This window comes from Corapipo altera, unplaced genomic scaffold (assembly GCF_003945725.1).
Source record: "Corapipo altera isolate COAL_440 unplaced genomic scaffold, ASM394572v1 208, whole genome shotgun sequence".
NCBI classification, from domain to species: Eukaryota; Metazoa; Chordata; class Aves; order Passeriformes; family Pipridae; genus Corapipo; species Corapipo altera.
The window spans coordinates 17,676-41,091 of record NW_020885166.1 but is presented as its reverse complement, the minus strand read 5'-3'; the positions used below and the strand labels follow the sequence as shown (position 1 = coordinate 41,091).

Here is a 23,416-nt window from a genome sequence, read left to right as displayed (position 1 = left end):
CTTTCCTTTCCTTTCCTTTCCTTTCCTTTCCTTCCCTTTTCCCTTCCTTTTCTTTTTCTTTCTTTTATTTTTCTTTCTTTTCTTTTCTCTTTTAAGAATTAATTTTCTTTGTCTAGAAGCCAACGTAAGTGACCATTATTATCCCTCAAGAAGCCAATTAGAAGCCGGGCCCTCTCCTCCTTCTCACTCTGCAATATTTCACAACAAAGTCACCCAGAGCTGCTTCCAATATGTTGTGTATGAAATGCAGGGAGCGATAGGAAACAGGTTGGGTTGGAGTGTTTGTACGTCACATGGAAAGGCCTTTTGTAATTAGTCTGGGTGTCATTAACGCAGAGCCCAGAGCGAGCTTCCCAGCCTATGAGGGCGGCTTTGTTGTGACGGACATCCAAGGTTAGGGATAAAGTTGATGGAAAAGCCAAAACGCGTGGTGGGAATTCAAAAAAAAAAAAAAAAAAAAAGAGGGGGGAAAAAAAAAAAAAAAAAAAAAAAAAAAAAAAAAAAAACTTGTAAAACTTTTACGCCAAACAAAGTTATAAAAACTCTTCATGCGTTAAGATATCAAAAGTTTTATAACAATAATAAAGCGGGTGCGCCGTGTGTGTTAAACCCGCTCCGAAGATGCATTAAATGCTGCGCGGCTGAGTTAAATATTAAACGTCATAAACGCCACGCGGGGTTCAAAATTAGAGGGTGGGGTGGTTCTGCTGGTTGTTTCTTTTTTTTTTCCAGGGGAAAAATGTGGGGGTCCCCCCCCAGGCCGACCCCCCTCCCGGGGCTCCCTGGGGGCGGAGCCGCGACCCTCTCTGATTCCGCTTTATTACAAAAAGGTTAAAGGTGATGGACTTGACTTTATTGAAGTTCAAAGACATCATATATTCACATTTTTCTTCCTGTGGGTCTCGCTCCCACCCCTGCATCCCTCGGCCCGCCTCGGAAAAGGACAATTTTTGGCTTTTTGGGGGGGTTTTTTTTTGGCGTTTAAATGGGAGCAGGACCCTGGCCGCTCCCGTCCCCCTCCCCGGAGGTGCTCGCTGGCCAGATACGAATGTCCCGACCCCGCTCTGCTCCTCCGCTCCCCCGTCGTGGCACCCAAAGCATCTTCGGTGCCCCCCCGTCCTCCCCCTTCTCCCCCTCCCCTCCCTCCCCAGAACATTAACAGCCCTTTTCCTACATGGCACTGATGCTTAATGCTGCTGTAAAGCCCCACATGGTCTATAAACTTGGATTTTACAACTGGCATTCCATTTTAGCTCGCGAAAACTTTGAACTAGGCCTACAGTTTCATTGTGCTGCAGTTGAACTGGAGCCTTGGAAAAGGAGCTGGGGAGGGGGGGGAGAGAAAGGGAAGGAGGGGGGAGAGAGGGAAGAGGGGGGGGGGGAAAATTCCCTGGGCAAGACTCCCTTATTTGTTTACTATTTACTGCGGAAGTCTTTTCCTTTTAGCCAGACGGGGTAATTAAGAAAAATTAAGCTGTTTAGTGCTGCAGTCTTTATTACAATGTCTAGACTGGGCGCTTTTGTCCGGACAGCCGCTGCTGTTACGGAGCATTAACTGCCGCTTCTGACCTCCCGATATTCACCTTATTGCACCTCTCTTTGCTTTTCCTAACCTTGGGAAGGTTTGGCAAACACTCATTAAAGAAAGGTGCTTTTTTTGGGGCGTTTTCGGGGGGGTTTTTTGGAGGAGAAGCCCCCTCCTCAGGCGGGTCTCTCCGCGCCGCTCCATCTGCCGGGAAGATGGCTCCGACCTTCTTCGTCTTGTCTGTTTTACTTCTTCACCCGCAAAAAAGAAGAGAAAAAAAAAAATCCCCCTCCTCACGCCCGGTTTATTGAATATAAATCTTAGGCGAGGTTTTAGGCCCGGGACGAGCGTCCTTTCAGGCTCTCGGTCTTCGCAGAAATAAATATAAGAAAATAAAGGAGCCTTTTGCCATCCACCCGGATTTTTTTTTTTTTTCTTCCCCCTTCCCTTTCCCACTCTTCTAATGAGAAACATCCCTCTTAACATCCTTTCAAGCTCATCTCGTGGCGTAACCAGGACGGGTCTATCACGAAAGCTCGCAGTCGGTTTGGATTTAATTGCGGGGGGGGTGTGAGGGGGTGTCGGGATGGTGCGAACGAGGAGCATTTTTGCGGGTTTATCAAATTTTCCCCCCTCCCTATCGCTGTCAAATAAAATCAGAAGACACCATCAAAGGGTTTTCTTTTTGGTTTGGTTTTTTTTTTTTTTTTTTGTCTTTTTTTTCATTCTGTCTTTAAAAGCAAGGATGAGAATTTTACAAGAACGCGCTGGATGGATGGGAATATAATAATGTGTTGTTTTCTTGGCTGCTGGGGGGGTTTTATCTCACCCACCCCCCCCCGACCTCCTCCATGTGCACAATCGCACCAGAAAGCGGGAGAGAATCTCCATCGGAAACCTCGAACCTAAAAACCCTTCTTCCCCCCAAATTAAAAAAAAAAACAAACCCAAAATTGTGGTATTTACACCAAATTCATGCCCCGCATCACCAACGGCATCCTCGGCGCTCCTTTGTCCTCCACAACGTCGCGTCGCCTTCGGCCACCGCGAGGAAAAGTCAATTGTGCAAAAGAAAGGGGGGGGGGGGGGGAGAAAAAAAAAAAAATCACTTTCTGCCCCGTGCCTGGGAGTTGAACTTGTTTTCCTTAAGCAGGAATTTAAGGACTTGACTTTGCATTTGTGCTTCGCGGGGTATAAGGTATCCTTGACTCACGGAAACGCAGCTCGTGGAATTCCAGTTTCATTCATTTCTAATTTATTTTATTTTTTTTTTTTTTTTTTTAAAAAGGAGACTAATAACTCGTTCTGGTGAAGACGCAAAAAAAAAAAAAGAAAGAAAAAAAAAAAAAGAGAGATTAACTACAACCGGAAAACAGCGAAAGACATCTGGAGCCAAATTCAGAGGAGGATTACTGGGCCAAGAAAAATCCTATAAATTTCAGGTCGCTGCTGAATACAATGAACTCCCCACCAAACGTGGGCTCCAAGGTGGAGGTTTCCGATTAATCCCGGCCCTGTTAGAGCAGATTGCAGCGAGCCCCATGAATATGGATGATGAGATCTCTGATATGCATTCAGGTATTTAAACTCCGAGGGAAGAAACCCACACCACAATGACCGCAAAGAGGCTTTTAAGAGGGGAAATTCTAATAAAATGGTCAAATAAAATCATAATGTAGAACAGCTTGCAATGTCTTTATTTTGCCACAGAATTTCACAGAGTGTCCCGGGGACTCACTTTACATACACAAAGAATTTTATTTTATTTTTAATTATTAGTCTTTTTCAGGATTAATTTTTTTTTTTCCCTCTTGTTCTTCGTCTCCTTTTTTTTTTTTTTTTTTTTTTTTTTTTTTATTGAAAGGATTTCCCCACCACCAACAACTCCCGACTCCAAATGTAGAAATGAGACTGGAGAGAACACACAGATGGATATAAGTGGATATATACGCACACACTTCCGTAGATCTGCGTGTATATATATATATTTTTAGACGGAGGAGGTGGAAATATTGATTTTTCTTGGAAGAGGGATGAGTAGAGGGGGTGTGAATGCGCACACACACACACACGGGAGGACACACATGTCCGTGTGTCCTTCACACACACACACACTCACCCCACATGAAGTGATTTGATCCTACAGGGAGACTTTGGCCGCTCTTGTGATAACACAGCTGCAGACTGAAATCACCGTGGTAGTAACACAGCACCGCGATTTATTCAAACGGACAGGGGCGCCTAAAGGATAATAATAACAATAAAAAAATAATAATATAATAATATATAAAAAAAAGGGCAAAAATCAAAGGGAATCCCAACCTGTTCAGGAGGGAAAAAAAAAAAAAAAAAGACAGAAAGAAAAAGGACCAAAAATAAAATAATAATAAAAAAAAAAGTTAAATTAAACGTTCGTGGAATTCAAGTCCTTGAATCGGGAACTGAAAGAAAATCTCTCTCCTTTTGTTACTCAGCGCTGCCCCAGACATACAAATATGAAAAGGTTTAAACTTTTGAGGTTGCTTTGTCGACGCAAAGGGCGAACCCATGCTCGCAACTGTTCCTCCTCGAGACACGGACACTTCACCAGCAGAGGGGATTTCAAAAGATGTTCACAACAAGGGATTTCCAGAGAAATACTGCAGGCGGTCTCTGCTTAATTTTTTTTCTTTCATCCTTCTGTTCTGAAACCAAATTTTAACCTGTCGGTCAGTGAGATTTAACATCCTGGACAACTGGAGCCTTTTTTCTTTGTTTATATAGACATTGAAGAAAAATTCTCTCTCTAGCTCTCTGATCTGGAATTTCGAATAGGGGCATCTCTTCTTCCTCGTTCTGGGAGCACCTTAAAAGAACCAGAAGGCAGGGTAAATATCCTGAGGAAACGCAGCATCAGAGGGATAGAAACAGCTTAATAATTCCAATTATTAATGCAGGGGGAGATCCCCTCAGCCCATTGTTAGGGGCAGCAGAGGTGAGGTTACACAGGGGCTGAAGGGTGGAATTATTTCCCCACCGCCCCGGGCTCGAGGCAGACGTTTCACATGCAGACATTTTGGGTGCAGATCGGCCGGTTTTTTTTTAAAAAAGCTAAAACCCGGCCTGGGAGGGGAGGCAGGACGCTGCTGGAGCAGAGTTTAGGGAGGCTGGAGGGGGGGAAAAAACAACCCACGCTCAGCTGCAAATCTGTTATCTGTATAGAAACAGCATGAGCAAGGTTGGAATTAGGGGAACGAGATATTGTGTTCCGCATAAGTTTCTGATTAACTCCAGTCCTCGCCACACACGCAAAAAGGAATCAAAGTCAAAGAGAACTTCGCATCTGAGCTGCAAAAGGGGGACTTGCATCACGAAAGCAAATAGGGAAACAAAACAACCCTCCCCTCTTCCCAAAAGAGCCCCACGCTGAACGCGAACTTGCAAAGTTGCCTTTGGATTCAGCCTTTAAAAGAGCTCCGAGACCGCCTAGGAAATGTGAGTGCGTGCGGGAAAAAAAAAAAAAAAAAAAAAAAAAGGAGATATTCCCCAACCCAGAAGACCCCAAAGAAACCACCACGTAAGTAAAAACCCTTCCTGACAAAAGCTCAACGCTCCGCCGGGCTTGGGGGAGAAAAAACGCCACTTTAAAGAGCAAAGTGGAAGGAAACTCTCCCCTTCGCCTGCGAATTCGGCGGATTTCTCCCTCAGCGCTGCACCTCCCCCGAGAGAGGAGGCTCGACAGACAGTTTTAATTATATATTAAAAAAAAAAAAAAAAAAAGAAAGAAACACAACAAACCACTCAAAAAGCTGCCCCAAACATTCCGCATGCATCTTAATGCCTGAAAGAAAGCCCAGGCAGCTAAAGTAGTGTTCTGCCCAATTGCCTTTTACCCTCAGCAACCCGGGACCAAATCCTTTTAAAATGCTCATGTAAGTTCATGATCAAAGTTAATATTTGTCACGACGGTGTGCTTTTAAAATTTCACAGACTCTAAGATACTGTGTCTGCGCCTAACATCTCCATTTTTTTCAAAGAGCTTTTCCCATCGTAAAAATTCTTCTCGTTGGAAGAAAGAGCTTTGTAGGTTATAATAAAATCCTTTGAATGCTTATAAAACTCCACATAAAATTTGACCGACAAAACACACGGGCTAGTCCCTTAACCTTTCCATTTACTGCTCTACCTACTCGAATTGCTGCTTTTGCTTCCTTCCTTGGTGACAGAAGCGGACGAGGCTGAAGAGCCCGGGTTTGTGTTTTCCTCCTCATCTTCCGGGTCTATACCTTGCTCTCCGCGGGATGACAGCGCGTGGGGTTGGGACTCTGCCTCCACTTTGCCCTCGCCCTTCTGCAGGCAGGTCTCGCTCGGGTTTTCCGCCCCGCAATAGGCGTTCTCGAAGAAGCGGTCGAAGCCTTGGGGCAGGACAGTGTTTTTGTTCATGCTGGTGTAGAATCCCGTCGACGCCGGGTGGTTGGAGCTGGGGTGGTGGTGGCTGTACACGCTCTCGTTTTTCATTAGCATTTCGGTCATGGTGGAAGGCGGGATGCACTCTCTATGCATCAGATCTTCTGCGGAATAACACGAGGCGTAATTGCTTCGGTGGTGCCATTTACTCGAGGGGTCTAGACCATAGGAGACCTCTCGCACGGGCTGCACTTGCGAGAGGTTGGTGGAGTAAGGGTAGGAGATTTGGCGAGAGGGGGCCTGTGGCAAGAAAGATGACACAGTTGAAAATTCGGGGACGTAATAGGTACAGCTGGGGAGGTAGAGATTAGAAGCGCAACCTGCCCTCTCTCCAAACTCGGCGCTCCGCTCCTTGCGCGACTGGGAGCAGAAGTTGCCCAGGTTCACCGAGTTAAACATCTTTCTCCTTTTCTTGCTCCTATAGCTAAGATGTTTTGGATCCGACGCGCGGAGGGGAAAAAATTTGGGAAGGCGAGATGACGCGCGATCCGTCTTAGTCGCTCCGGAGGACACGTGATCCAAAGTAGATATTGTCATATATCAGTTTGGAGCACTTAGATGCGTAGGAGTGGTTCACTTAGGTAAGATCTCAGAGGTTCAAACGATTGGTTTGCAAACACCGCAGAAACATTATGAAAATCAATTGCAGATTTGTATTCATTTTCCTGAAGGCACACCCCTCCGAGCATCCACAGCAGAACAAGTACAAGGGTTGGCTTGGGAACTTGCTGCTTTTTTTTCCTTTTTTTTTTTTTTTTTCCCCCCCCCCTTTCCTTTTTTTTTTTTTTTTTCCCCTCTTCCTTGCCTTTTTTTTTTTTTTTTCTCTCTCTCCTTCCCCTCCTCTCCTTCCTATTTGGATTCCGCTGGCTCCTTTCAGCAGGGTTTGGAGATGGGGTGGGGGCGATTCGGGCTGGGGAGGAGGGGGGGGAGAGGGAGGGTCTAAGGGAGCTCGAATAGTATTTTTCCAGCCTTTTCTTTTTTAAAATATTTTAATTACGCTGATTATTATAATCTATTATTCTGGCTGTTTCTATCCTTAGACGTGTTCCTGGATAGGCTGTAGGTAGCTCAATAAAATCGCCGGAGGTGCAGAAGTAAGTTTTCCAACCTTTCCCAACAAACGGGAATCCGCAGCGATTCCGGGCTGCTGAATTACAAGTCAATCCCTCTCCGTCTCTCTATCTGGGAGCGAGGGGGCTGGTGCTAATTAACAAGCTTCTAACATACGCTAATTATGTTGATCTCAATGTGCACATCAACTCTACATCACCGGCTTGACGTGCTTTATGGAGAATATTCCAGTTGAGCAGTGACAGGGACCGCGTGAAGTTTCCAACTTTAAAGTTAAAGCAGGCCCGGCTTAACGACTTTTGATATCGAACCAGCGATATATCAAGGAATAGAACAAATGAATTAAGTCAGCGTCTAATAAATATTCGAAAACCTCCTTTAACGTTTGGTTAAATATTTATTGCGTAAGAGGGGCATATTGAATATTTAATGCAATTGTTTATTGTCGATCAATGAATGTACTTTCAGCAATACTCTCATCGTTTATTCTGCCAGCTGAATTAAAAAAGATATTCTTATTAAAGTCATTTGTCTTCCATCCCGCGCTCCGGCAGCCTCCTCTTTCTCTGTCCTGCTGCATTTTGACCCGAAAAAATCAGAGAGAGGTACTCAAGCGCTGCCAGATATTTCGAGAGTTTTGCAAAGAATTGTCCGGCAGCGAAAGAATGTGGGAGAACAAAAAGATTCTCTTCCGCAGAACCCACTGGAAAGGTGCACCTGAAACGACGTCGGGGTTGTCCCACCGCCCTCAAACAGCCCCGAGGGGACAAAATCGCCCGCAACAATTGGGCGCTAATCGGGTTTTCACCTGGATTGGGAATCGTCTGCCTGAGGTGGGAAACGTTTCCCTGCGGGGCAGAGGCGGCTGCTTTCATCCACAGATGGAAATATTGCAGCGAATCCCCCTTTTTCACCCTTTTCCTCGTAGGATGCCACCCAGGTATTTCCCCCCCCACCCCTCTTTATTCTCCGTTTTAAAACGGAGACCAAAAAAAAAAAAAAAAAAAGAAAGAAAAAAGGAGAGATTAAATGAAAATCTTGATTTGGCCGCTCGCAAAGCAGAACTGAACCCTGCGCTGGGATCTGTTTGGTGTTGGGTTGAATATTCCGAATAAAACTAACGCACCAGGAGCGAGGGAGATGCTTTTAGGGGGGGGATCTTGTCAAATCGAGTCGCTGCAAATTCAAAGAACGAGAAGGGGAAAAAAGGCAAATCTCAGCTTTAGGGCACTGGGAGTCAGGAGCAGAAAAAGCCTCGACGGCTGCCGTGGGTTCGCTTTCCTCCCTGAGAAAAAAAAAACAAACCCATAATACATGAAACGCACCCGAAAATAACCAAATCGCCAAAAAGGAGAATCAGGGGGTCCCAACCCTGCTCGGGGATGCCCCTCCTGGAACTGGGCATCCCTGGGCAGCTCCTCCATCACATCGCTTCTCTCTATCCCATTTTATTTAATTTGCTCTCATCCAACCTGCACTTTTGTTGGTTTGTTGTTTGTTTTTTTTTATCCAAGGAGGTTGTTTAATTCCCAGGTGGACGCGGAGAAACGGGGAGGAAAAAACTCACCTCGAGGAACGGGGCAGAGGTTCCAACCCCCGATAAAAAAAAAAAAAAGTATATATATAAATATCCTGAAATTTTCTGGCGATTCAGGGAAAGGAGGAGGAGGGGGGAAGTTGATTTTCACGTGAGAAAACGGCCCCGCGAGTCCGCACCTTGGGGGCGAGAGGAGAGCGAGGGATTCCGGGGTCCCTGAGCTAAAACTAAAGTGGGTTATTTCAGCAGAGCTTTCCAAACTGCGCCGGGAATCCGGCGGATTTTGAGGCGTTTATTAGGAATTCTTGAAGGGAAACATGGCGGCTTCCCATGCTCAGGTTGTTTGCTCTTCCTCACTTTGAGCCTTCCTCACCCCCGGAGTGAAACGACGCGTTCCCGACCATTTATTCTCATTAATTTCTGGATTTCCCACCCTTCCCTGGCTTCGGTGTTTTCTATTTAAAGAGCCGTTCTCATAAAACCCTTTTTATAAGGGATCGGGGCGTGTGAGTGTCTCTGAATGCGTCTGTGTGGCGAGAGAGAGATGAACACACATATAAATATGTCCGTAATTGCGAAATGAGACGTGTTTTCCTCTCTAATGCACCGTTTGGCTGATGAATACATATATATATATATATATAAATAAATATATAAAAACAGGGGCAGGAACTCTGGCCGCTGAGATGGATTTCTTCAGGTTTGTAATCCGCCTTTTTTTATGGCTCGGACGTCGTTTTGGGCAAAACTTTTAATTAAAGTGTCAGCGATCTTTTAACTTGGCTTTTTATGGACCAGTATTAATACTAACTACAAACTAATAATGTTAAGCGATTGTTTATGAGCGTAATTATTTTTTTCCCAATTCCCTCCTGTTTGCGACCTGCGCGGAGCATCTTCTCCCTCCGGTTAAAAGGGGAAAGGCTCTAAAACACACGTCTTTTTGTTGTGTGTGTGGTTTTTTTTTCCAGTCTGGATTCCATAGGAGGCTTTAGGCGCCAAGCTTTGCATCCAGAGGAGGAATTAGAGCGTGTCCTTGAAAAAAACAACAAAAAAACCAACACCCCTGCAGCACCTTCAACCCAAAACAATGCGCGCACAACCCAAAAAAAAAAAACAAACAACCCCAAAACCACCCACAAGAGCGACCAACAAAAACCCGTGTGGCACAAACCCCGCCGTCTCTCCTCGAGGTGCGGGAATAATTTATTGCCCCGCGTAGGTAAATACATCTGAACCAAAGCCCGGTGTCGGTTTGGGGTTTTAAACCCGGTTTAAAGGGTGGGATTTGGCTGTTTCCTGCGAGGAAGCAGAGAAGAGGCAGCTGTGGAGTCACAGCACTTGAATTTGACCACCAAAGTGACCACCATAAAACGGAAGGAGGCCGGCGGCTCGCATTCCTTTTGGTTGCCCTTAAAAAAAAAGGAAAAAAAAAAAAAAGGAGGGGGAAAAAAGAAGGACAAATAACTCTAAGGTATAACCTGAAAGCACCCAGAAAGCTTCGATCCCTTCGTTTTTTAAACCCTGCCTTCGTTTCCTACGGAACGGGGAAAGTCAGAGTGTGGAGGGGGCGGAAAAAAAAAAAATGAAGAAAAGCTGCGTTTGTGCCCTTGGAAGGGAAAAAAACATCCAGGGGGATTTGAGAAGGGGGAGGAAGGGTCTGATTTTGTTGATTTTTGAGAGGACTGTGCGTATAAGATGTAACTGCCCCATCCAGAAGGTGGGTGGTTTGGGGTTTTTTTTTTAACTCCTTTTTTGAGTTATTTCTCAGCCAGAGGGAAGGAGAAGGAGAAAAGGAGGCGGCAGCCCCGAGCTCCTCGTGCCTGTTCTCCGGTCCTACATCGAAATACCCACTCGCAGCCTGGCACCTCCACCGGAGGCTTCTCCCCACCCAAACCGCCCCAGCAGGAAAAAGCAAAAGCGAAGTGGAAGGTAAAAAAATGTCCACCAACCCCCCTTTTTGCTCCGGAGTCCGCTCTCGTTTGCCTGATATAATGCGGACACTTAACACGTTTAACAGCGTTTTCAGCAGGCGAAGCGGCTCGAGGCTCGGGAGATGTGTTTTGCGTTACTAACAGGAATTTTAAGGGGATGTTCGAGACCAGAAAAAAAACATTGCAGCGATTGTACCGAAATCAAAAACTCGGAGTTGTGGAAGTTGGCTTTAGCTGAGCTGTGTAAACATCTGAAGTTATATTTTGATTTAGGTTAATCCTGCACTTGAACTCTTCTCTATAAATCATTCGTATTTTCTTTTTTTTTTTTTTCCTTCTTCTTCTTCCCTGCCACTGGGGAGAGAAGATATGATTTTTTTTCCCTCCCAGCCCTGAGCTGGAGTTATCTGAAGGCCATGTAAATTCGTTACCACCCTCCCAACCTGGGTCAAAAACTTTTTTTGTAGAGTGTTTGCCATAAAGGAGCCTTTGTCCGAGCTCGTACAGTAGGAAAACCGCTGCCTGGAAGGGAGGGAGGGGAAAAAAAAGGGGGAAAAAAAAGGAAAAACCTCAACAAAAAGAGAAGGAAAAAATAGAAGAGAATAGATTTGATACCAACCTGGCTTAGCACGTTACTCAGGGTTACTCAAGATATCTGAGGCATAATTTAGACCCTGAATCTTTCCCTATTTCAGCCAGTTGAGCAGAGTTGTTTTTGCCTCCTGCTTTTGGGGGGGAAAACGCGGGTTTGGGGAGGGCAAAAAGCTGCGGACGCGTCGCGAGTGGGTGCAAAAAAAGGGCGCTTCTTTAGCAGCTGCATCTCCCGGCAGCTGCGGGGATGAGCTTCGCTTCTGCTAAAGAGGCTCCGACTTCTGATGTCTCATGACTTTGGCCTATCAGATGTTCTCCAAGTGATTTTTCCCTCCCTTCCACGGCGGTGTTACTTCCTCAGATGGACATCTAAAAAAAAAAATAAATAAAAAAGGGAAGGAGAGGAAAGTCAGGCCAGTAAACAGATTACAAGACACCGCACCCGTGTCCGGGAAATCTGAAGGGAGAGACAATAGCTACAAGTGGGAAGCGCTTGGAAAATATTACTGTCCCCAAATGGCAGAGATAAATTCGACTGGACGGACGCCAGGGCTGAGAAAGAAAAACTATATATAAGCTGCGAACAATTCAAAGGGAAAGGGGGGGGAAAAAATTTCACTTAGATCTCTCTAGACCTGAGCTGCAAGTTCAAAATCATGTGGACTTAATCAAGATAAAAGCCGCTCGAACTATGCTTCCCAACCGCAGGCGAGGCTGGGACTGTCTGGGCTAAAAATGTGCGGCGGGTGTCGGATTGGGCTGGAAGTGATGCCGCGGAGGCGCTAAGAAGAGTTGGGCTCAATAATAACCAATATAAGTCACACTTCACCCAGCGGCCTTCCCACTCCGGGGGATTTTCTCGCCGGCCGCGGGTCCCTCCCCACCTTCTCCGCAGCCGAGACCGGGGCAATATCAATGCCCGAGTGTTTCCATCTATTTATTTACTTTCTTTCGCCCTGCCCGGGAGCTGCTGAAGCCCGGGAAGCGGCGAGGTTTGGGGAATTCGAGTAAAACTTCACAGCGAGCCGCTGCGAAATTCGGCTTGGAGGAGACAGGAAGCACAGAGAGCTCGTTAAGCGACACCTATTTCTATTCCACCCCCCCTTTCCCCTCTTCTCCCCTCCTCCAAACCTCTAAAAACACCGATTTAAACACAAAGGAACACGCATAAAACACACTCGAACCTTTTAAATCAAATAATCCTTTATTCGCCAGACGTCGCCTCTTGATAACTTCAGCAGCGCCACTAAAACGAGCAAAACCGCGTAAAAAGTCGGAAACTGTGGCAGGGAAAATGTGTTTTCTGTTGGGTCGCCCATTTATCGGCGAAATAGCCCCGAAATGCGAGGTTCGGGATAGAATGTGGGCGTTTAATCCTCCCCCAGCCCGGTTCAAACCGCACACACGTTCACATGCGTGGTGCTTAATCCTTAAATACTCAGGAAATCATTTCCAAGTATTGCACTTTAATACTTTGGCTCCCGCAAGCCTCTCTTTTTATTATTTTATTTTTTTTCATATCTTTTTTTTTTTTTTTTTTTTTCCACCCCGAGATGTGTTTCCCTCAGACAACCATTGATCAAAGCCGGATCTCCAGAGTTTATGGGGATAAACTTCAATAATTCGCCATCGAGAGCGCGACGGCGCTGGGGCTCCCTGGGCCATCCCCGCATTAATCAGAATAAAACGAAACAAAATCCTTCAGCTGCTTCGCGGGGTGACATTTTCCAAGCGTGTTTCCAGCCCCTGAGAAGATAAATGCTGCCGGAGAAGGAGGGGAAGGGATAACCTGGATCTCCTCCCTCCTCCATCTACCTCTGGAGCCCGTGGATGTACCTGCCTTGCCCCGTTCACCGCGACCCTTCGCCCACAAAATTCACCCTTTCGTGCAAAACCCCACCCATCTCTCATCTTCTGTTGGAGAAGCAGAGGGATTCGGGCACGGAAATCTCTTTTAGATACGTTTTTGGTGGGTTTGGTTTTTTTTTTTCCCCCCTCAGATCTTTTATCCCTTCCCAGAATAATAATAATAATAATAAAATTATGTTGGCATCTTTTTTTTTTCTTCCTTGGGGGATGAAGGTGGAGAAATTTGTTGGTGCAGCCAGGGTCGGTTGAAATGAATATAGATCTAAATTAATGCAGCCGGAGCTCTCATTTAATAAGGCACCGGCTTTAAAAACTTCATGAATTGAAAGCAGATAAATTATGAATTAAAAATCGGTCAAATGATGGGACTTTTCTCTAACCTCTCCTTCTGGTCCTTCCCCGTGTGGGGTTTTTTTTTATTATTTTATTATTTCTTCTTTCTTTTTTCCCTTCTGTCTCTCGCTCTCCCTTTTTCTTCCTCTCTTTCCACATTTATTGGAAAAAATGTGAGTGTAGAGCCGTGGTATCCCTTCAGAAGCATGAAGCGATTTGCTCTTACCCCAGAAACACGCACCTTTATTCCTTGTTACCTCGCACTCGCGCCTTCTGATTGAATATCTCCGCGGATTTCCGTCCCGCAGGGCCCAGATTTGCCTAAAATAACGACATGGTTCGCAAATATCTGTAAAATCGGCGCCTCTGTGGCACGGATCTCCTTCCACACCCGCCCGTGATGGGCGCTCGGTTCTCATTTTACCCTCTCGGCGGGACCCCAAGGCTGAAAATCAGGGGGATATTTGTCGGTGTTTACTCGCGGGAGAGGGAAATAAGGAGAAGTGGAGACTTTTTTCCCACCTCTCCCGGTGTTTTTGGGGAGTGGGGGAGTTGGGAGTGATCCCATTGCCACCCCTCAGCGCGTCCCCGTCGCCCCCCAACCCCACGAGCTGCCCCCTTCCCAGAGAAACAAAGAGCGAAAAACCTCCCCAAACCCAGGGAATATCGGGGGGTCTCCGCTGCCGGGGGGGATTCGGGGTTCGGGGGGTGAAAGTGGCCGCGAAGACACAACCCCGGACCTGACCAAAGTCCCCTCCCGGCCGAGCTTTGTCCTGTTCCTGCCCTTTTCCCACGGCCCGAGCGCCTTCGGGTGACTTGGGGTGAGCCGGGTTGGCTTTCCCCCTCCTTATTTTGGGGGGTATTTTCGCTCTCCCTTGCCCATTTTGCCTCTTTTCACCCTTTTATTTCCTTTTTTTTAGGATTTCCCCCCACCCCCCTCTTTTCCTCAGCTCGAAGGTTCGGGGTGAAACCGGCGCCGTGTGGGGTGAGGAGAAAGGGGACGGACGAGGACGGGACTCAGCGCAAGGTGAAGGGACTCGGGGGTTTTATCCCCCCCCCTCGCTCCCGATCCCCCCTTTTTCACCCCATTTCCCCGCGTTATCGCTCATTTAACATTAACCCCTTTCCCCCCCTTTCCCTCCCCCCCGCTCGGGCCTTTTCCCCAAAGTCCAATATGAGCAGAAATCAGCTGGAAACCGGCATTAAAATCCACATTATTTCACCCAGTTGTTCCCCATCTCCCAGCACAGCAGAGGAGTTTTGCTTAACCCCAAATATCCCCCACTCCCACCTCACCCCCCCGCCCCTTTTTTATTTAAGGATTACCCCTCTATGTCTAATTTTCCCCCTCTTGGAGACGAAATATTCTGCCCCCCTCCCTTCCTCCCTCCACCCCCTTTTCTTTCCTTCCTTCTGCCTCTCTCCTTACCGAGCGAACTTCATTGTTTTCTGGAGGAAATGGTAACGTTCGGACATTAAACCTTAATTGGGCTTTTCTTTATGATGTTTAATTTCCTCCGCGGCAGACGGGTTTGCATCTTGCTGGGGAAAGACGAGAAAGGGAGGCAGGGAGGGGTGGGGGGGGAATGTGCTTAAAAAAAAGAAGGGAAAAAAAGAAAAAAAAAAAAGGAGAAAAGGGGGGAAAGACCTTGTTTGAAGTCTCTGAAGTCCGGCTCGGTGGCGGAGAAAGGATGAAAAAAATCAAGATTCGGAGGAAAAGCTTCCAGAGACTCGACCTGTCCTTCGGTTGTTTCAGCGTTCGGCTCCTCTCTCTGCCCCTGGAGGGGGGGGAAAAGGGGGTTTAATTAAAATAAAGGTGGTCGCCCATGGCTTTGCCTTGGGGCTGCGGCGGAGCAGCGCGGCCGGGCCGCGAAAGGGGAGTTTGGAGGCTTAACTTGACCTTCACTTTGCGAGGGCGGCCCCCGCCCACCCAGACGGGCAGCCCCAGACGGCTCCTCCCGCGGGCAGCGCGGAAATCCCGGGAAAAAAAGGGGGAAAAAGAAAGGAAAAGAAACGTTAAAAAAAAAAAAAAATTAAAAAAAATTAAAAATTTAAAAAAAAAAAGAAAAAAAAAAAAAAAAAAAAAAAGAAAATAAGAGAAAAGGAAGGGTAAGGAATAAAGAGTAAAGAAAAAAGAATTAAAAATTTAAAAAATGAAACAAAGAAACAATGAAAAATAAAAATAATAAAAGTAAAATAATTAAATTTAAAAAAACTCCCCACAAACACTAAGGGACGGAGGGAAATGCTGGGAGGCTCCTACCCCAAAACCTTTCCCAAAAAATAAAAATTTCCGAAACGTATTCGCAGGTTTGGAGGGAGATGGGGAGAGGGGGGTGAAAGCAAATTTATCCTGCCAAAAATAAATAAAATAAATAAATCCGGATTATAGTCGATCGGACCCTTCTGTCTCGCTCCGTCTTCCCCGAGAAATCCCCTCTCATCCCACCACATCCCCTCGACCACATCCCCTCCCGGCCTCCAAACAGGCACCGAAAAAATCCCGCAGTGCGTTTTTCCTCAACAGTTTCCCCCCCAAATCCTCCTCAAAATCCCTTTTCCACTGTAAAAAAGAAAAATAAAAAAGACAACAAGGAACCTCTGCAGCCAACGCGGCTCCTCTTTGCAAAGAAGTATTTTTCTTTAGCCCCGTTTAAAAATAAAAAGAAAATAAATAAAAATAAAAATAAATAAAAATAAAAATAAATAAAAATAAAAATAAATAAAGTGAAATCCCTGGCAGAGCCGTTCCGTGGGGTTGGGAGGATTTTTTTTTTTTAAAAAACTTTGAGGAGAGGATCGTCCGGATTTGGATAAACGTATTTTTGGTGAAAAGAAAAGGGGGAAAAAAATAATAAAAGAAGTGCTTGTGCAGATGTGAAACTTTGTCGGCGTTGAGCCGCCTTTGTGTGTGTCGGGGGGGGGGGGGGAGACAGATGTTTTATTTCAGGGTCTCTCTATAAAGAGATAATTATATCTCTAGTTCTCCACCGGAGCAATAAATACTCTTCATCCACAATTACAGATGAAGATGGTTGGTTTAAATACCCATAAAGTCAATGTTCGGGCTCTTGGCTGCCAGTTGGAAATGTGGGAATTTTTCGGGGCAGGGGAACGAGGGGTAAAGAGCTGCGGGGGGAGGGGGGGGGGGGGGGGGGGGAAATCCAAAGGGAAACCCCCCAACCTCCCCAAAAAACGAGCGGTGGGCGCGAGGAATTGGTGGGTTTGGGGCAGGCCGGGGGTGAGGAGGGGGAGTTGTGCCCTACTCGGACTTTACTCCGCGTTTACCCCCGGACATTTCCACTCCACGGGGCGTTCACACCCCCCCCTTATTCCCGCAGATCCCCTCGAAACCCCACCGGATTTAATTTTAAGCGGAGGAAAAGAAAACACCCCAACCTTCTATTCAAATATTTCTGCCCTTATTTCCGCCGTGAGATGTTTTGAAGCGTACGTGACTTTATTTTTTTTGCCTTTTATTCCTCGATTTACCGGTCCCTCATCGCTGCCTTGGGTCTCGCACTGTACTTTTCCATACCTAATTTTTTTTTTTAAACGCTTTCTCCTTTAGCAGCGTCTCGTCTCACCTCATAATAGTTTACTGGGCCGTCATAAAAATAAAATGAATTTCCACACTCTCCGTAATTATCGGCACCTTCCCCGCCCGACGTGGAGCTTCGGGAGCCGCGGGAGCGTCGTGGCTGCAAAACTGAATATTAATGCGCTTTCCCCTTTGAAACACATTAATTTCGGCCAACGCTTTTATAATGAGATGTCCCCACGGTTTATGGGTTCTCCGTGGCAGCGCTTGACCGAGCCAAGCCTAAAACCAAAGCGCAAAACTCTCTTTTAAAAAAAAATCACAGGTAGATTTTTAACGCGGATTTGAGGCACGGGAAAACCCCCAGGGGCTAAACGGGGTTTATTTTGACTGAGGGAGATACGAGATTCCTTCGTTTTCGCGGTACCAGGAGAGCACGGGGGGGGGGAGGAAAGTTTAAATTTCCTCGCTGACAAAAGCGGACGAAATGCTTCATTTTTCAAAACCAGCCACTTTTGGATCAGAAACAGGGGGAAGGGAGGTCCCCCCTCCCCTCGAGCCGCAGAGGAGGATAGTTAATACGAGATTTATTGGGGAGCTCGGGGCGCGTATCTTCATTTCCTATTCGAGGGACAGGGAAATAAAGTCACTTAATGAAGTCTGACTTTAAAAAAAAAAAGGAAAAAAAAAGGAAAAAAAAAAGAGAGAGAGAGAGAGAGAGTTTGTCGAGAGTCAACAAGACGCAGCCATTAGAAAATCCGCGTAATTTACCCGCAGTAAGAAGCACAACCCGAGCGATCTTTTTATCTTTCTTATCCTTTTCATCTTTATTATCACTCTTGTTAACAACACCGATGAGACTGGATACATATATCTCCTTTAAATGCAGCCATCCATGGAGCCATTGGAGTTGCAAGCTACAGAGATATTAATTAATTTATTCTCTCAGCAGTAAAATATTGCTGTGTCTACTTGCTACCTACCAAGCAATAAAAAATAAGCTTTTTTTTTCCCTTCCCCCCCTCGCTCTGCACTTCATTAGGTTTTACCCATAAGTTTCCATGCGAAATGATTTGCTTAAAAGCTAATTACTTGCCCTGTACTTCATTTTCCTCTGGCGGGGTCCGGGAGGTTTCGGACTGGGGTGGGTGGCCGTGCGCTGATAAATGCCGCTAATTATTCCCGCTCCGGGTTTATTTTATGTTTATGAACCCCCCACTCGGAACCAAACCGAGGCGTTCTTGGGTTTGGGGATGGTGGGGGGGGGGCATGAGCCTGAAAAGAGCCCGGGGGAGGAAAGCAAGCAGTTAATATATCACGGAATTGGGCAAAGGACGGGGGTTGAGCCACGGGAAGAGGGAAACCCACTCGTTCTTTCCACTTTACCCGGAATTATTATATTTAATTGTTGATCTCCTCGCTCCTTCGAGCTCCAAAACGCAGCTGCGAGGAGGAGGCGCTTTGCTTTTTCTTTGCCTTTTCTTTGCCTTTTTCTTTTTTTTTTTTGGGGGGGGGGGGGGGGGGGGGTTGCCAGCGGGGGATGGAACAGCGATCTCGTTTCCCTCCCGTGCCAGCAGCACCCACCGCCGCCCCCCACCCCTCCCACACAGAATCCGAGGGCCACGAACCCCCCACCCACGCGGGGACCCCCTCGACCCAAAACTCCATTTACTGGCTCCATTTATTGCCCCTTTATTCCTTATTTCGGGGGGTGTAGCGAAGGAAAACAAGAAGAGTTTCCAGCTCCCTTCCCTCCAGGCCGAAGCCACGACCCGGGTTTATTTTCTCTCCCCCTCCTTCCTAATTCTTTCTCTTGCCCCCCCAAATTTCAATTCTGCCATTTTTCTCATTCTGTTTTAATTCTTCCGGATCTCCCCCCTCCCCAATTTTTAATTCTTCCCATTCTCCCCTCCGGTTTTAATTCCTTCTATTTTACCTTCTGTTCATCCTCCCCCCCCCCCCTCGGGCCCGCCTGGATTTGGGTGTAAAATCGCCCGACGTGGGTCAGAAAAAAAAGGGGAGTTTTGAGAAAATGAGGAGGGGGAGAAGAGAATTTTGCTTTTCTGCCTCGATTTTCGACGCTTCTCGCGGGCTGCCTGATTAAACTCGGCTTAAAGCGGCTCCTAATTGCTTTGAAACGAGCTCAGGGCTAAGTCGGGTCTGGTTTTGCAGGGGGAGTTCAAAGAAATCAGACGTTTCTTCCACACGAAGGTGTCAAGAGCAAATCTTCTGGCCTAGGTGGGGGGGGAAAAAAATAAATCCCTACTTGGCACATTATATTTCCCACATTTGTGCGCGCACCGAAAGCGCCGGAACGGGAATAAATCCCGAAAATGGACCCTGGCGCGTTAATATTTCCTGCGGTTTTTGCAGTAGCTGTGAAATAACACCTCGACCTTTGTCATTAGCGGCAGAAATATTCCTCGCAATTAAAGAGCGCGGGGTTTTCTCCCCTCGCCGACGAATTCATTTGGAAGCCGGAGCGATGAAATACGCGGCCGAATAAAAGAAACCAGCCCAGGAATAATACAGATTTTTATGGCGAAGCAACAATTTGTTCAATCGGCTCGCTGGCAATAAATAAGTTTTATCTGTTTTCGTGAGTGTTTGAATGTCTTTGAAATCCAACTATTCCTGCTCAAGGTGAAGCGACTCACAATATCTACAATTTATGTCGCTCCACGGCCCTCGGCCCTGTTGGGCGTAATTCCTCCTCCTCCTGCCTGTTTTTTCCTGCCAGGTTGGTGCAGGGCCACAGAAATCGGGAAATAAAAGCGGATACAAGTCAAACTTGGCTTTGCCTGGGCGGTAGAAGTGGAGCAGGAGAAGCGAAGGGAGGGTGGGTGCGCCTGCGTAGTGGGAAAGAAATTAAAATATAAAGTTCAAAAAGGAACTACGACATGAAAAAATGTGAATTTTTCGCTCTGTGGAAAACCTAAACTCTGCAGATTTCCCCAATCGCTGCTGCTTCATGTGCCCCAACTTAAATCTCACTGGAGGGTGGGTGGGTTTTGCCGCTGGAAGGAGCAGAAATGGGGCCCATTCCTGCAGAAATATTTGCTTTTCGCCTTCTTCCTCCTCTGTCCAAATCAAGCAACTCGTGGGGGGGGGAAAAAAAAAGAAAAAAAGCAGGAAACTGCTCAGGACTGGATGAATCCCAGGACTGGATGAATCCCAGGACTGGATGAATCCCAGGACTGGATGAACCCTCATAACTTTGGTGTTCGAGAAGGCGAGCGGGGAAAAATATCTTAATTTCTATGAATCGCGGGGGTTTTTGGGGTTTTTTTTTGCAGAAAAACTGCTCTGAACCCCCCGAGGTTGAGGCTCAGTGACTCCCAGCGCGTCCAGACTGGGGCGTGAGCTGAACTGGGATTTACTGGGCCTGGATACGACCGGGACGAGGGAGGGGAAAACCCCATTGATTCTCCGCAGACCCCACCGTGGGTCCCTTTGGCATTTCTTTCATAAAAATCCTTTATCGATCTCCTAAAAGCTTTTTTTTTCCTTCCCCCCCCCTCCCCTCCTTCCTCCGGGGAGCGCGTGGCATTTTCCCCGAAAGGAAAATCCAGCGAAGCCATTCCGTGTAAATACCCGCTTAGAGAGACATCGAGCCCATCATAATCCAATTTATTTAAATTGGTCTGACGGGGTTGGGTTGTTATTTGCGTTGTTGTTTTGTTTTTTTTTTTTTTTTTTCCCTCTCGTTAAACGAATTTTGCTGCGAATTTCCGTGGAAGAAACGCCGTAACGACCCCAATAACCACAACCACGAGCGCCAGCGTGCCCCAACCCAACCCCAACCCCACATATTTCCAGTTTAAGAGCCGCTCTTTCGCGAGGCGTTTCCCATCCTAAAGTCGGACCCGGCGACGTCTCGGACTCTCCTCTGGTTCCTAAATCCATCAGGAACCTCATCCCTGGCATGTCCGCGGGGGCCCCCTGGGGAGGGAGCTGCTTCCAGGAGAGGCGCAGCCCCCCCTTCCCCTCCGCCGCAGACAAAAGAATCCCAAATAGCCCCATATTTAAGCTTCTTGATCCCAGTTTTGCTTCCAATTATTGCTACGTGCACGAGTCTAACTCATTAAGGCAGCAATTCGGGGATTAACTTATGCTTCTTGTTTCCCCAGGATTTTTCTAATTATATTTAGAGAGACACAACCAGTGATATTTTTTCTTTTACAACGCATTTTACACGTTCATTTAATTACTTTTTTTTTTTCTTCCCAAAAGATGATCTACAAGGCACAGAAGGCAACGCTGGCCAATATATTTCTTTTTGCTGTTGTTGTTGTTACTCGTTTATTAACCTTCCGACTTAATACTTAATTTTAAATAGTAAACAGTAAATCACCACGGAGATGTTTGGGCAATTTTATTTATTATCAAGAAATCACATAATAATACATTATTATTATTTTTTAATTATTATTATTATTGCGAAGCAACTTTTTACATGACTCTATAAAGCCGGAAAACGTGCTATAACAGACATTTGCATAGACCCTACATAGAATAGCTTGAGGTAAGAACCATTACATGTGGACTCTACTGCCAGGGCTGCGGATTAACAACGGCAAAGAACCTAAACTAGGCGATACAAGCAGGGAAAACAATGCCACGGACACGGAGAACAGACACAACAAACAGAAATCCCACCGAGCCGCCTTTTTAAAGCAATCTGGAAGAGAATATTGCATATATTTTCCACTTTCTTCGGCCTTTTCCCCAGGGGTTGCTTGCTGGTGTCTTGGCTTTTGTGTTGGGGAGGGAGGTGGTTTGGGGGTTTTTTTTTTTTTTGGTTTGTTTTTTTGGGTTTTGGTTTTTTTTTTTTTTTTTTTGCGGGGGATACAAGAGCCCCTCGGTGGGTGAAGAATAACGAAACGGATTGATTTGTTTTTTGGGATGGTGGGATTGAAATCCAACACAGCATTTCTGACATCTCACCGTAACTCACCCTCCTTTCTCCCCTTCCTCAGCCCCCCCAACCTCCGTCCCCTCCACCGGGGCCGGGGGGGCTTTTGGGAGCTCAGCTCAGCAAAACCCGCCTGGGTTTGGTCCTTTATTTATTTTTTATTTTTTATTTTTTTATTTTTTATTTCCTCCCCCTTGAATTCCACCCTCCCCGGGGGACCCCGCCGCGCTGCTGGGCCCCAAAATCCCCCCGCGAGGAGCCAACTCGACCCCTCCGAGAGCACCCAAAGCCAAGACCACCCCCCCCCGCCCCCCCCCCATCCCCCCCCCCCCCCAAAAAATCATTCCCCCCCCCCAAGACATTGCATTCCTCCACATTGCACATGGTTGGGCCGGAGCATCCAGAGATAGAAACTCTCCATATTTGCGTTTTAACACATCCAGGGCTTTATTGCACGGGCGAGACCCTCCGCGGCGGCTCTTTTGTGTGCGAGGAGGGGGCGAAAAGGGGACCCTCACCCAGAAGGAGGGGATGGGAGCGGAGGGAGGGATGGGGGGGGATCCTTTGCAAAAAAAAAAACAACCGGGAGGAAATAAAGACGTGACATTTCCCGGGGTTGGGAATTAAAAAAATAATATAAAAAAGAGGAGGGGGGGGGGAAGAAGGAGAAGGTCTGGGGATGGAGGGAGGAGGGTCTGGGGGGTTCTCCTGCAGAAATAAAGCTGAAGGAAAAAGCTCCTTCCAGCCCAGGGAGGGATTTTTTTTTTTTTTTTTTTTAGGAGTCGGCTCCATCCTTTGCAGCTCGTAAATAAAAGCATTCCTCGGCGCTGCTGGTCATGACCATGAACGCGGGGAAGCGGGAGCACGTGGTGAGCGTCCAGACTTCCCAGAAAACGCTGCTTTGCCAATAAAATTAATCCCCCCCCTCCGATATAAAACGAATGGAGCAAAGCGCGGCGTGGCCGCAGTGCCGACGACCCCTTCTCCCCCTTCGGCCTGAAATAAAAATCCCTATTTTTTAGCTTATTTTTTAACCCTAAATTACAATTTCCAAGCGGGCAAAGCTTCCTCGAGTCCTAAACCTGCTGTTCCCCCCTGTCCTAACCCGTTCTTGTCTCGCTTCCCCCCCCGACCTAAAAGTGCCTCGAACACAGACCCGGCTGGGAATACGGAAAATTGGTGGGTTTTCCTCCAGGAAATGCGAGTTCAAGTACAAAGAAAACGCGTCGCATCCTTCCAGGCCCCTTTTTATTGCCCTGAAAGGGGAAAAAACCTGACAGGGGCTTCAGGGATCCCCCCCTCCCTTTGGTGCCCCAAAGACCAAAACCTCTTCTTAAAAACGGGGCCATCCCTGTCAGCTGGACTTTTTAGGGAGGGAAAAAAGCATCATCCTCGCTAGAAACCTGCAGGGGTTTAACCTGATTCAGGTCTTCTCTATCTGAGCTCTATTTCCTTCGAAAACCTCTCACATTCTCCTCTTGTTGTGGCATTTATACGAGAAAAGAGCGCCCAGGAGAAAAAACGCACCTCGTGTTACCCCACGAAGAGGAGGATGCATCGAGCTCCGGCTCCAACAAGCTCCTGGGACCGCGGGGTCCCAAAGAGAGGGATTTTTTTCCCACCTAATTTCCTGCATTGTCACCGAACCCCGCAG

The 23,416-nt window shown here is 46.9% G+C and overlaps 1 protein-coding gene across 1 annotated transcript; it reads right to left on the bottom strand.

Annotated features, from left to right (window-relative positions):
- Positions 1–4,137: 4,137 nt before the first annotated feature.
- Positions 4,138–6,370, bottom strand: HOXC11 (homeobox C11). Its single transcript, XM_027631087.1, has 2 exons — positions 5,695–6,370; positions 4,138–4,370 (listed from the first exon to the last, which is right to left on the bottom strand). Exons 1-2 carry the CDS (start codon positions 6,368–6,370, stop codon positions 4,138–4,140), a joined length of 909 nt encoding a protein of 302 aa, XP_027486888.1.
- Positions 6,371–23,416: the final 17,046 nt, after the last annotated feature.

Excerpts from the sequence above, each read along its gene's own strand:
- HOXC11 (XM_027631087.1), bottom strand. The coding sequence starts at position 6,370 with ATGTTTAACTCGGTGAACCTGGGCAACTTCTGCTCCCAGTCGCGCAAG. Across the intron at positions 4,371-5,694 it reads AAGCAAAAGCAGCAATTCGA|GTGCTCCCAGAACGAGGAAG; the intron begins GTAGGTAGAGCA and ends GGTTCTTTTAAG.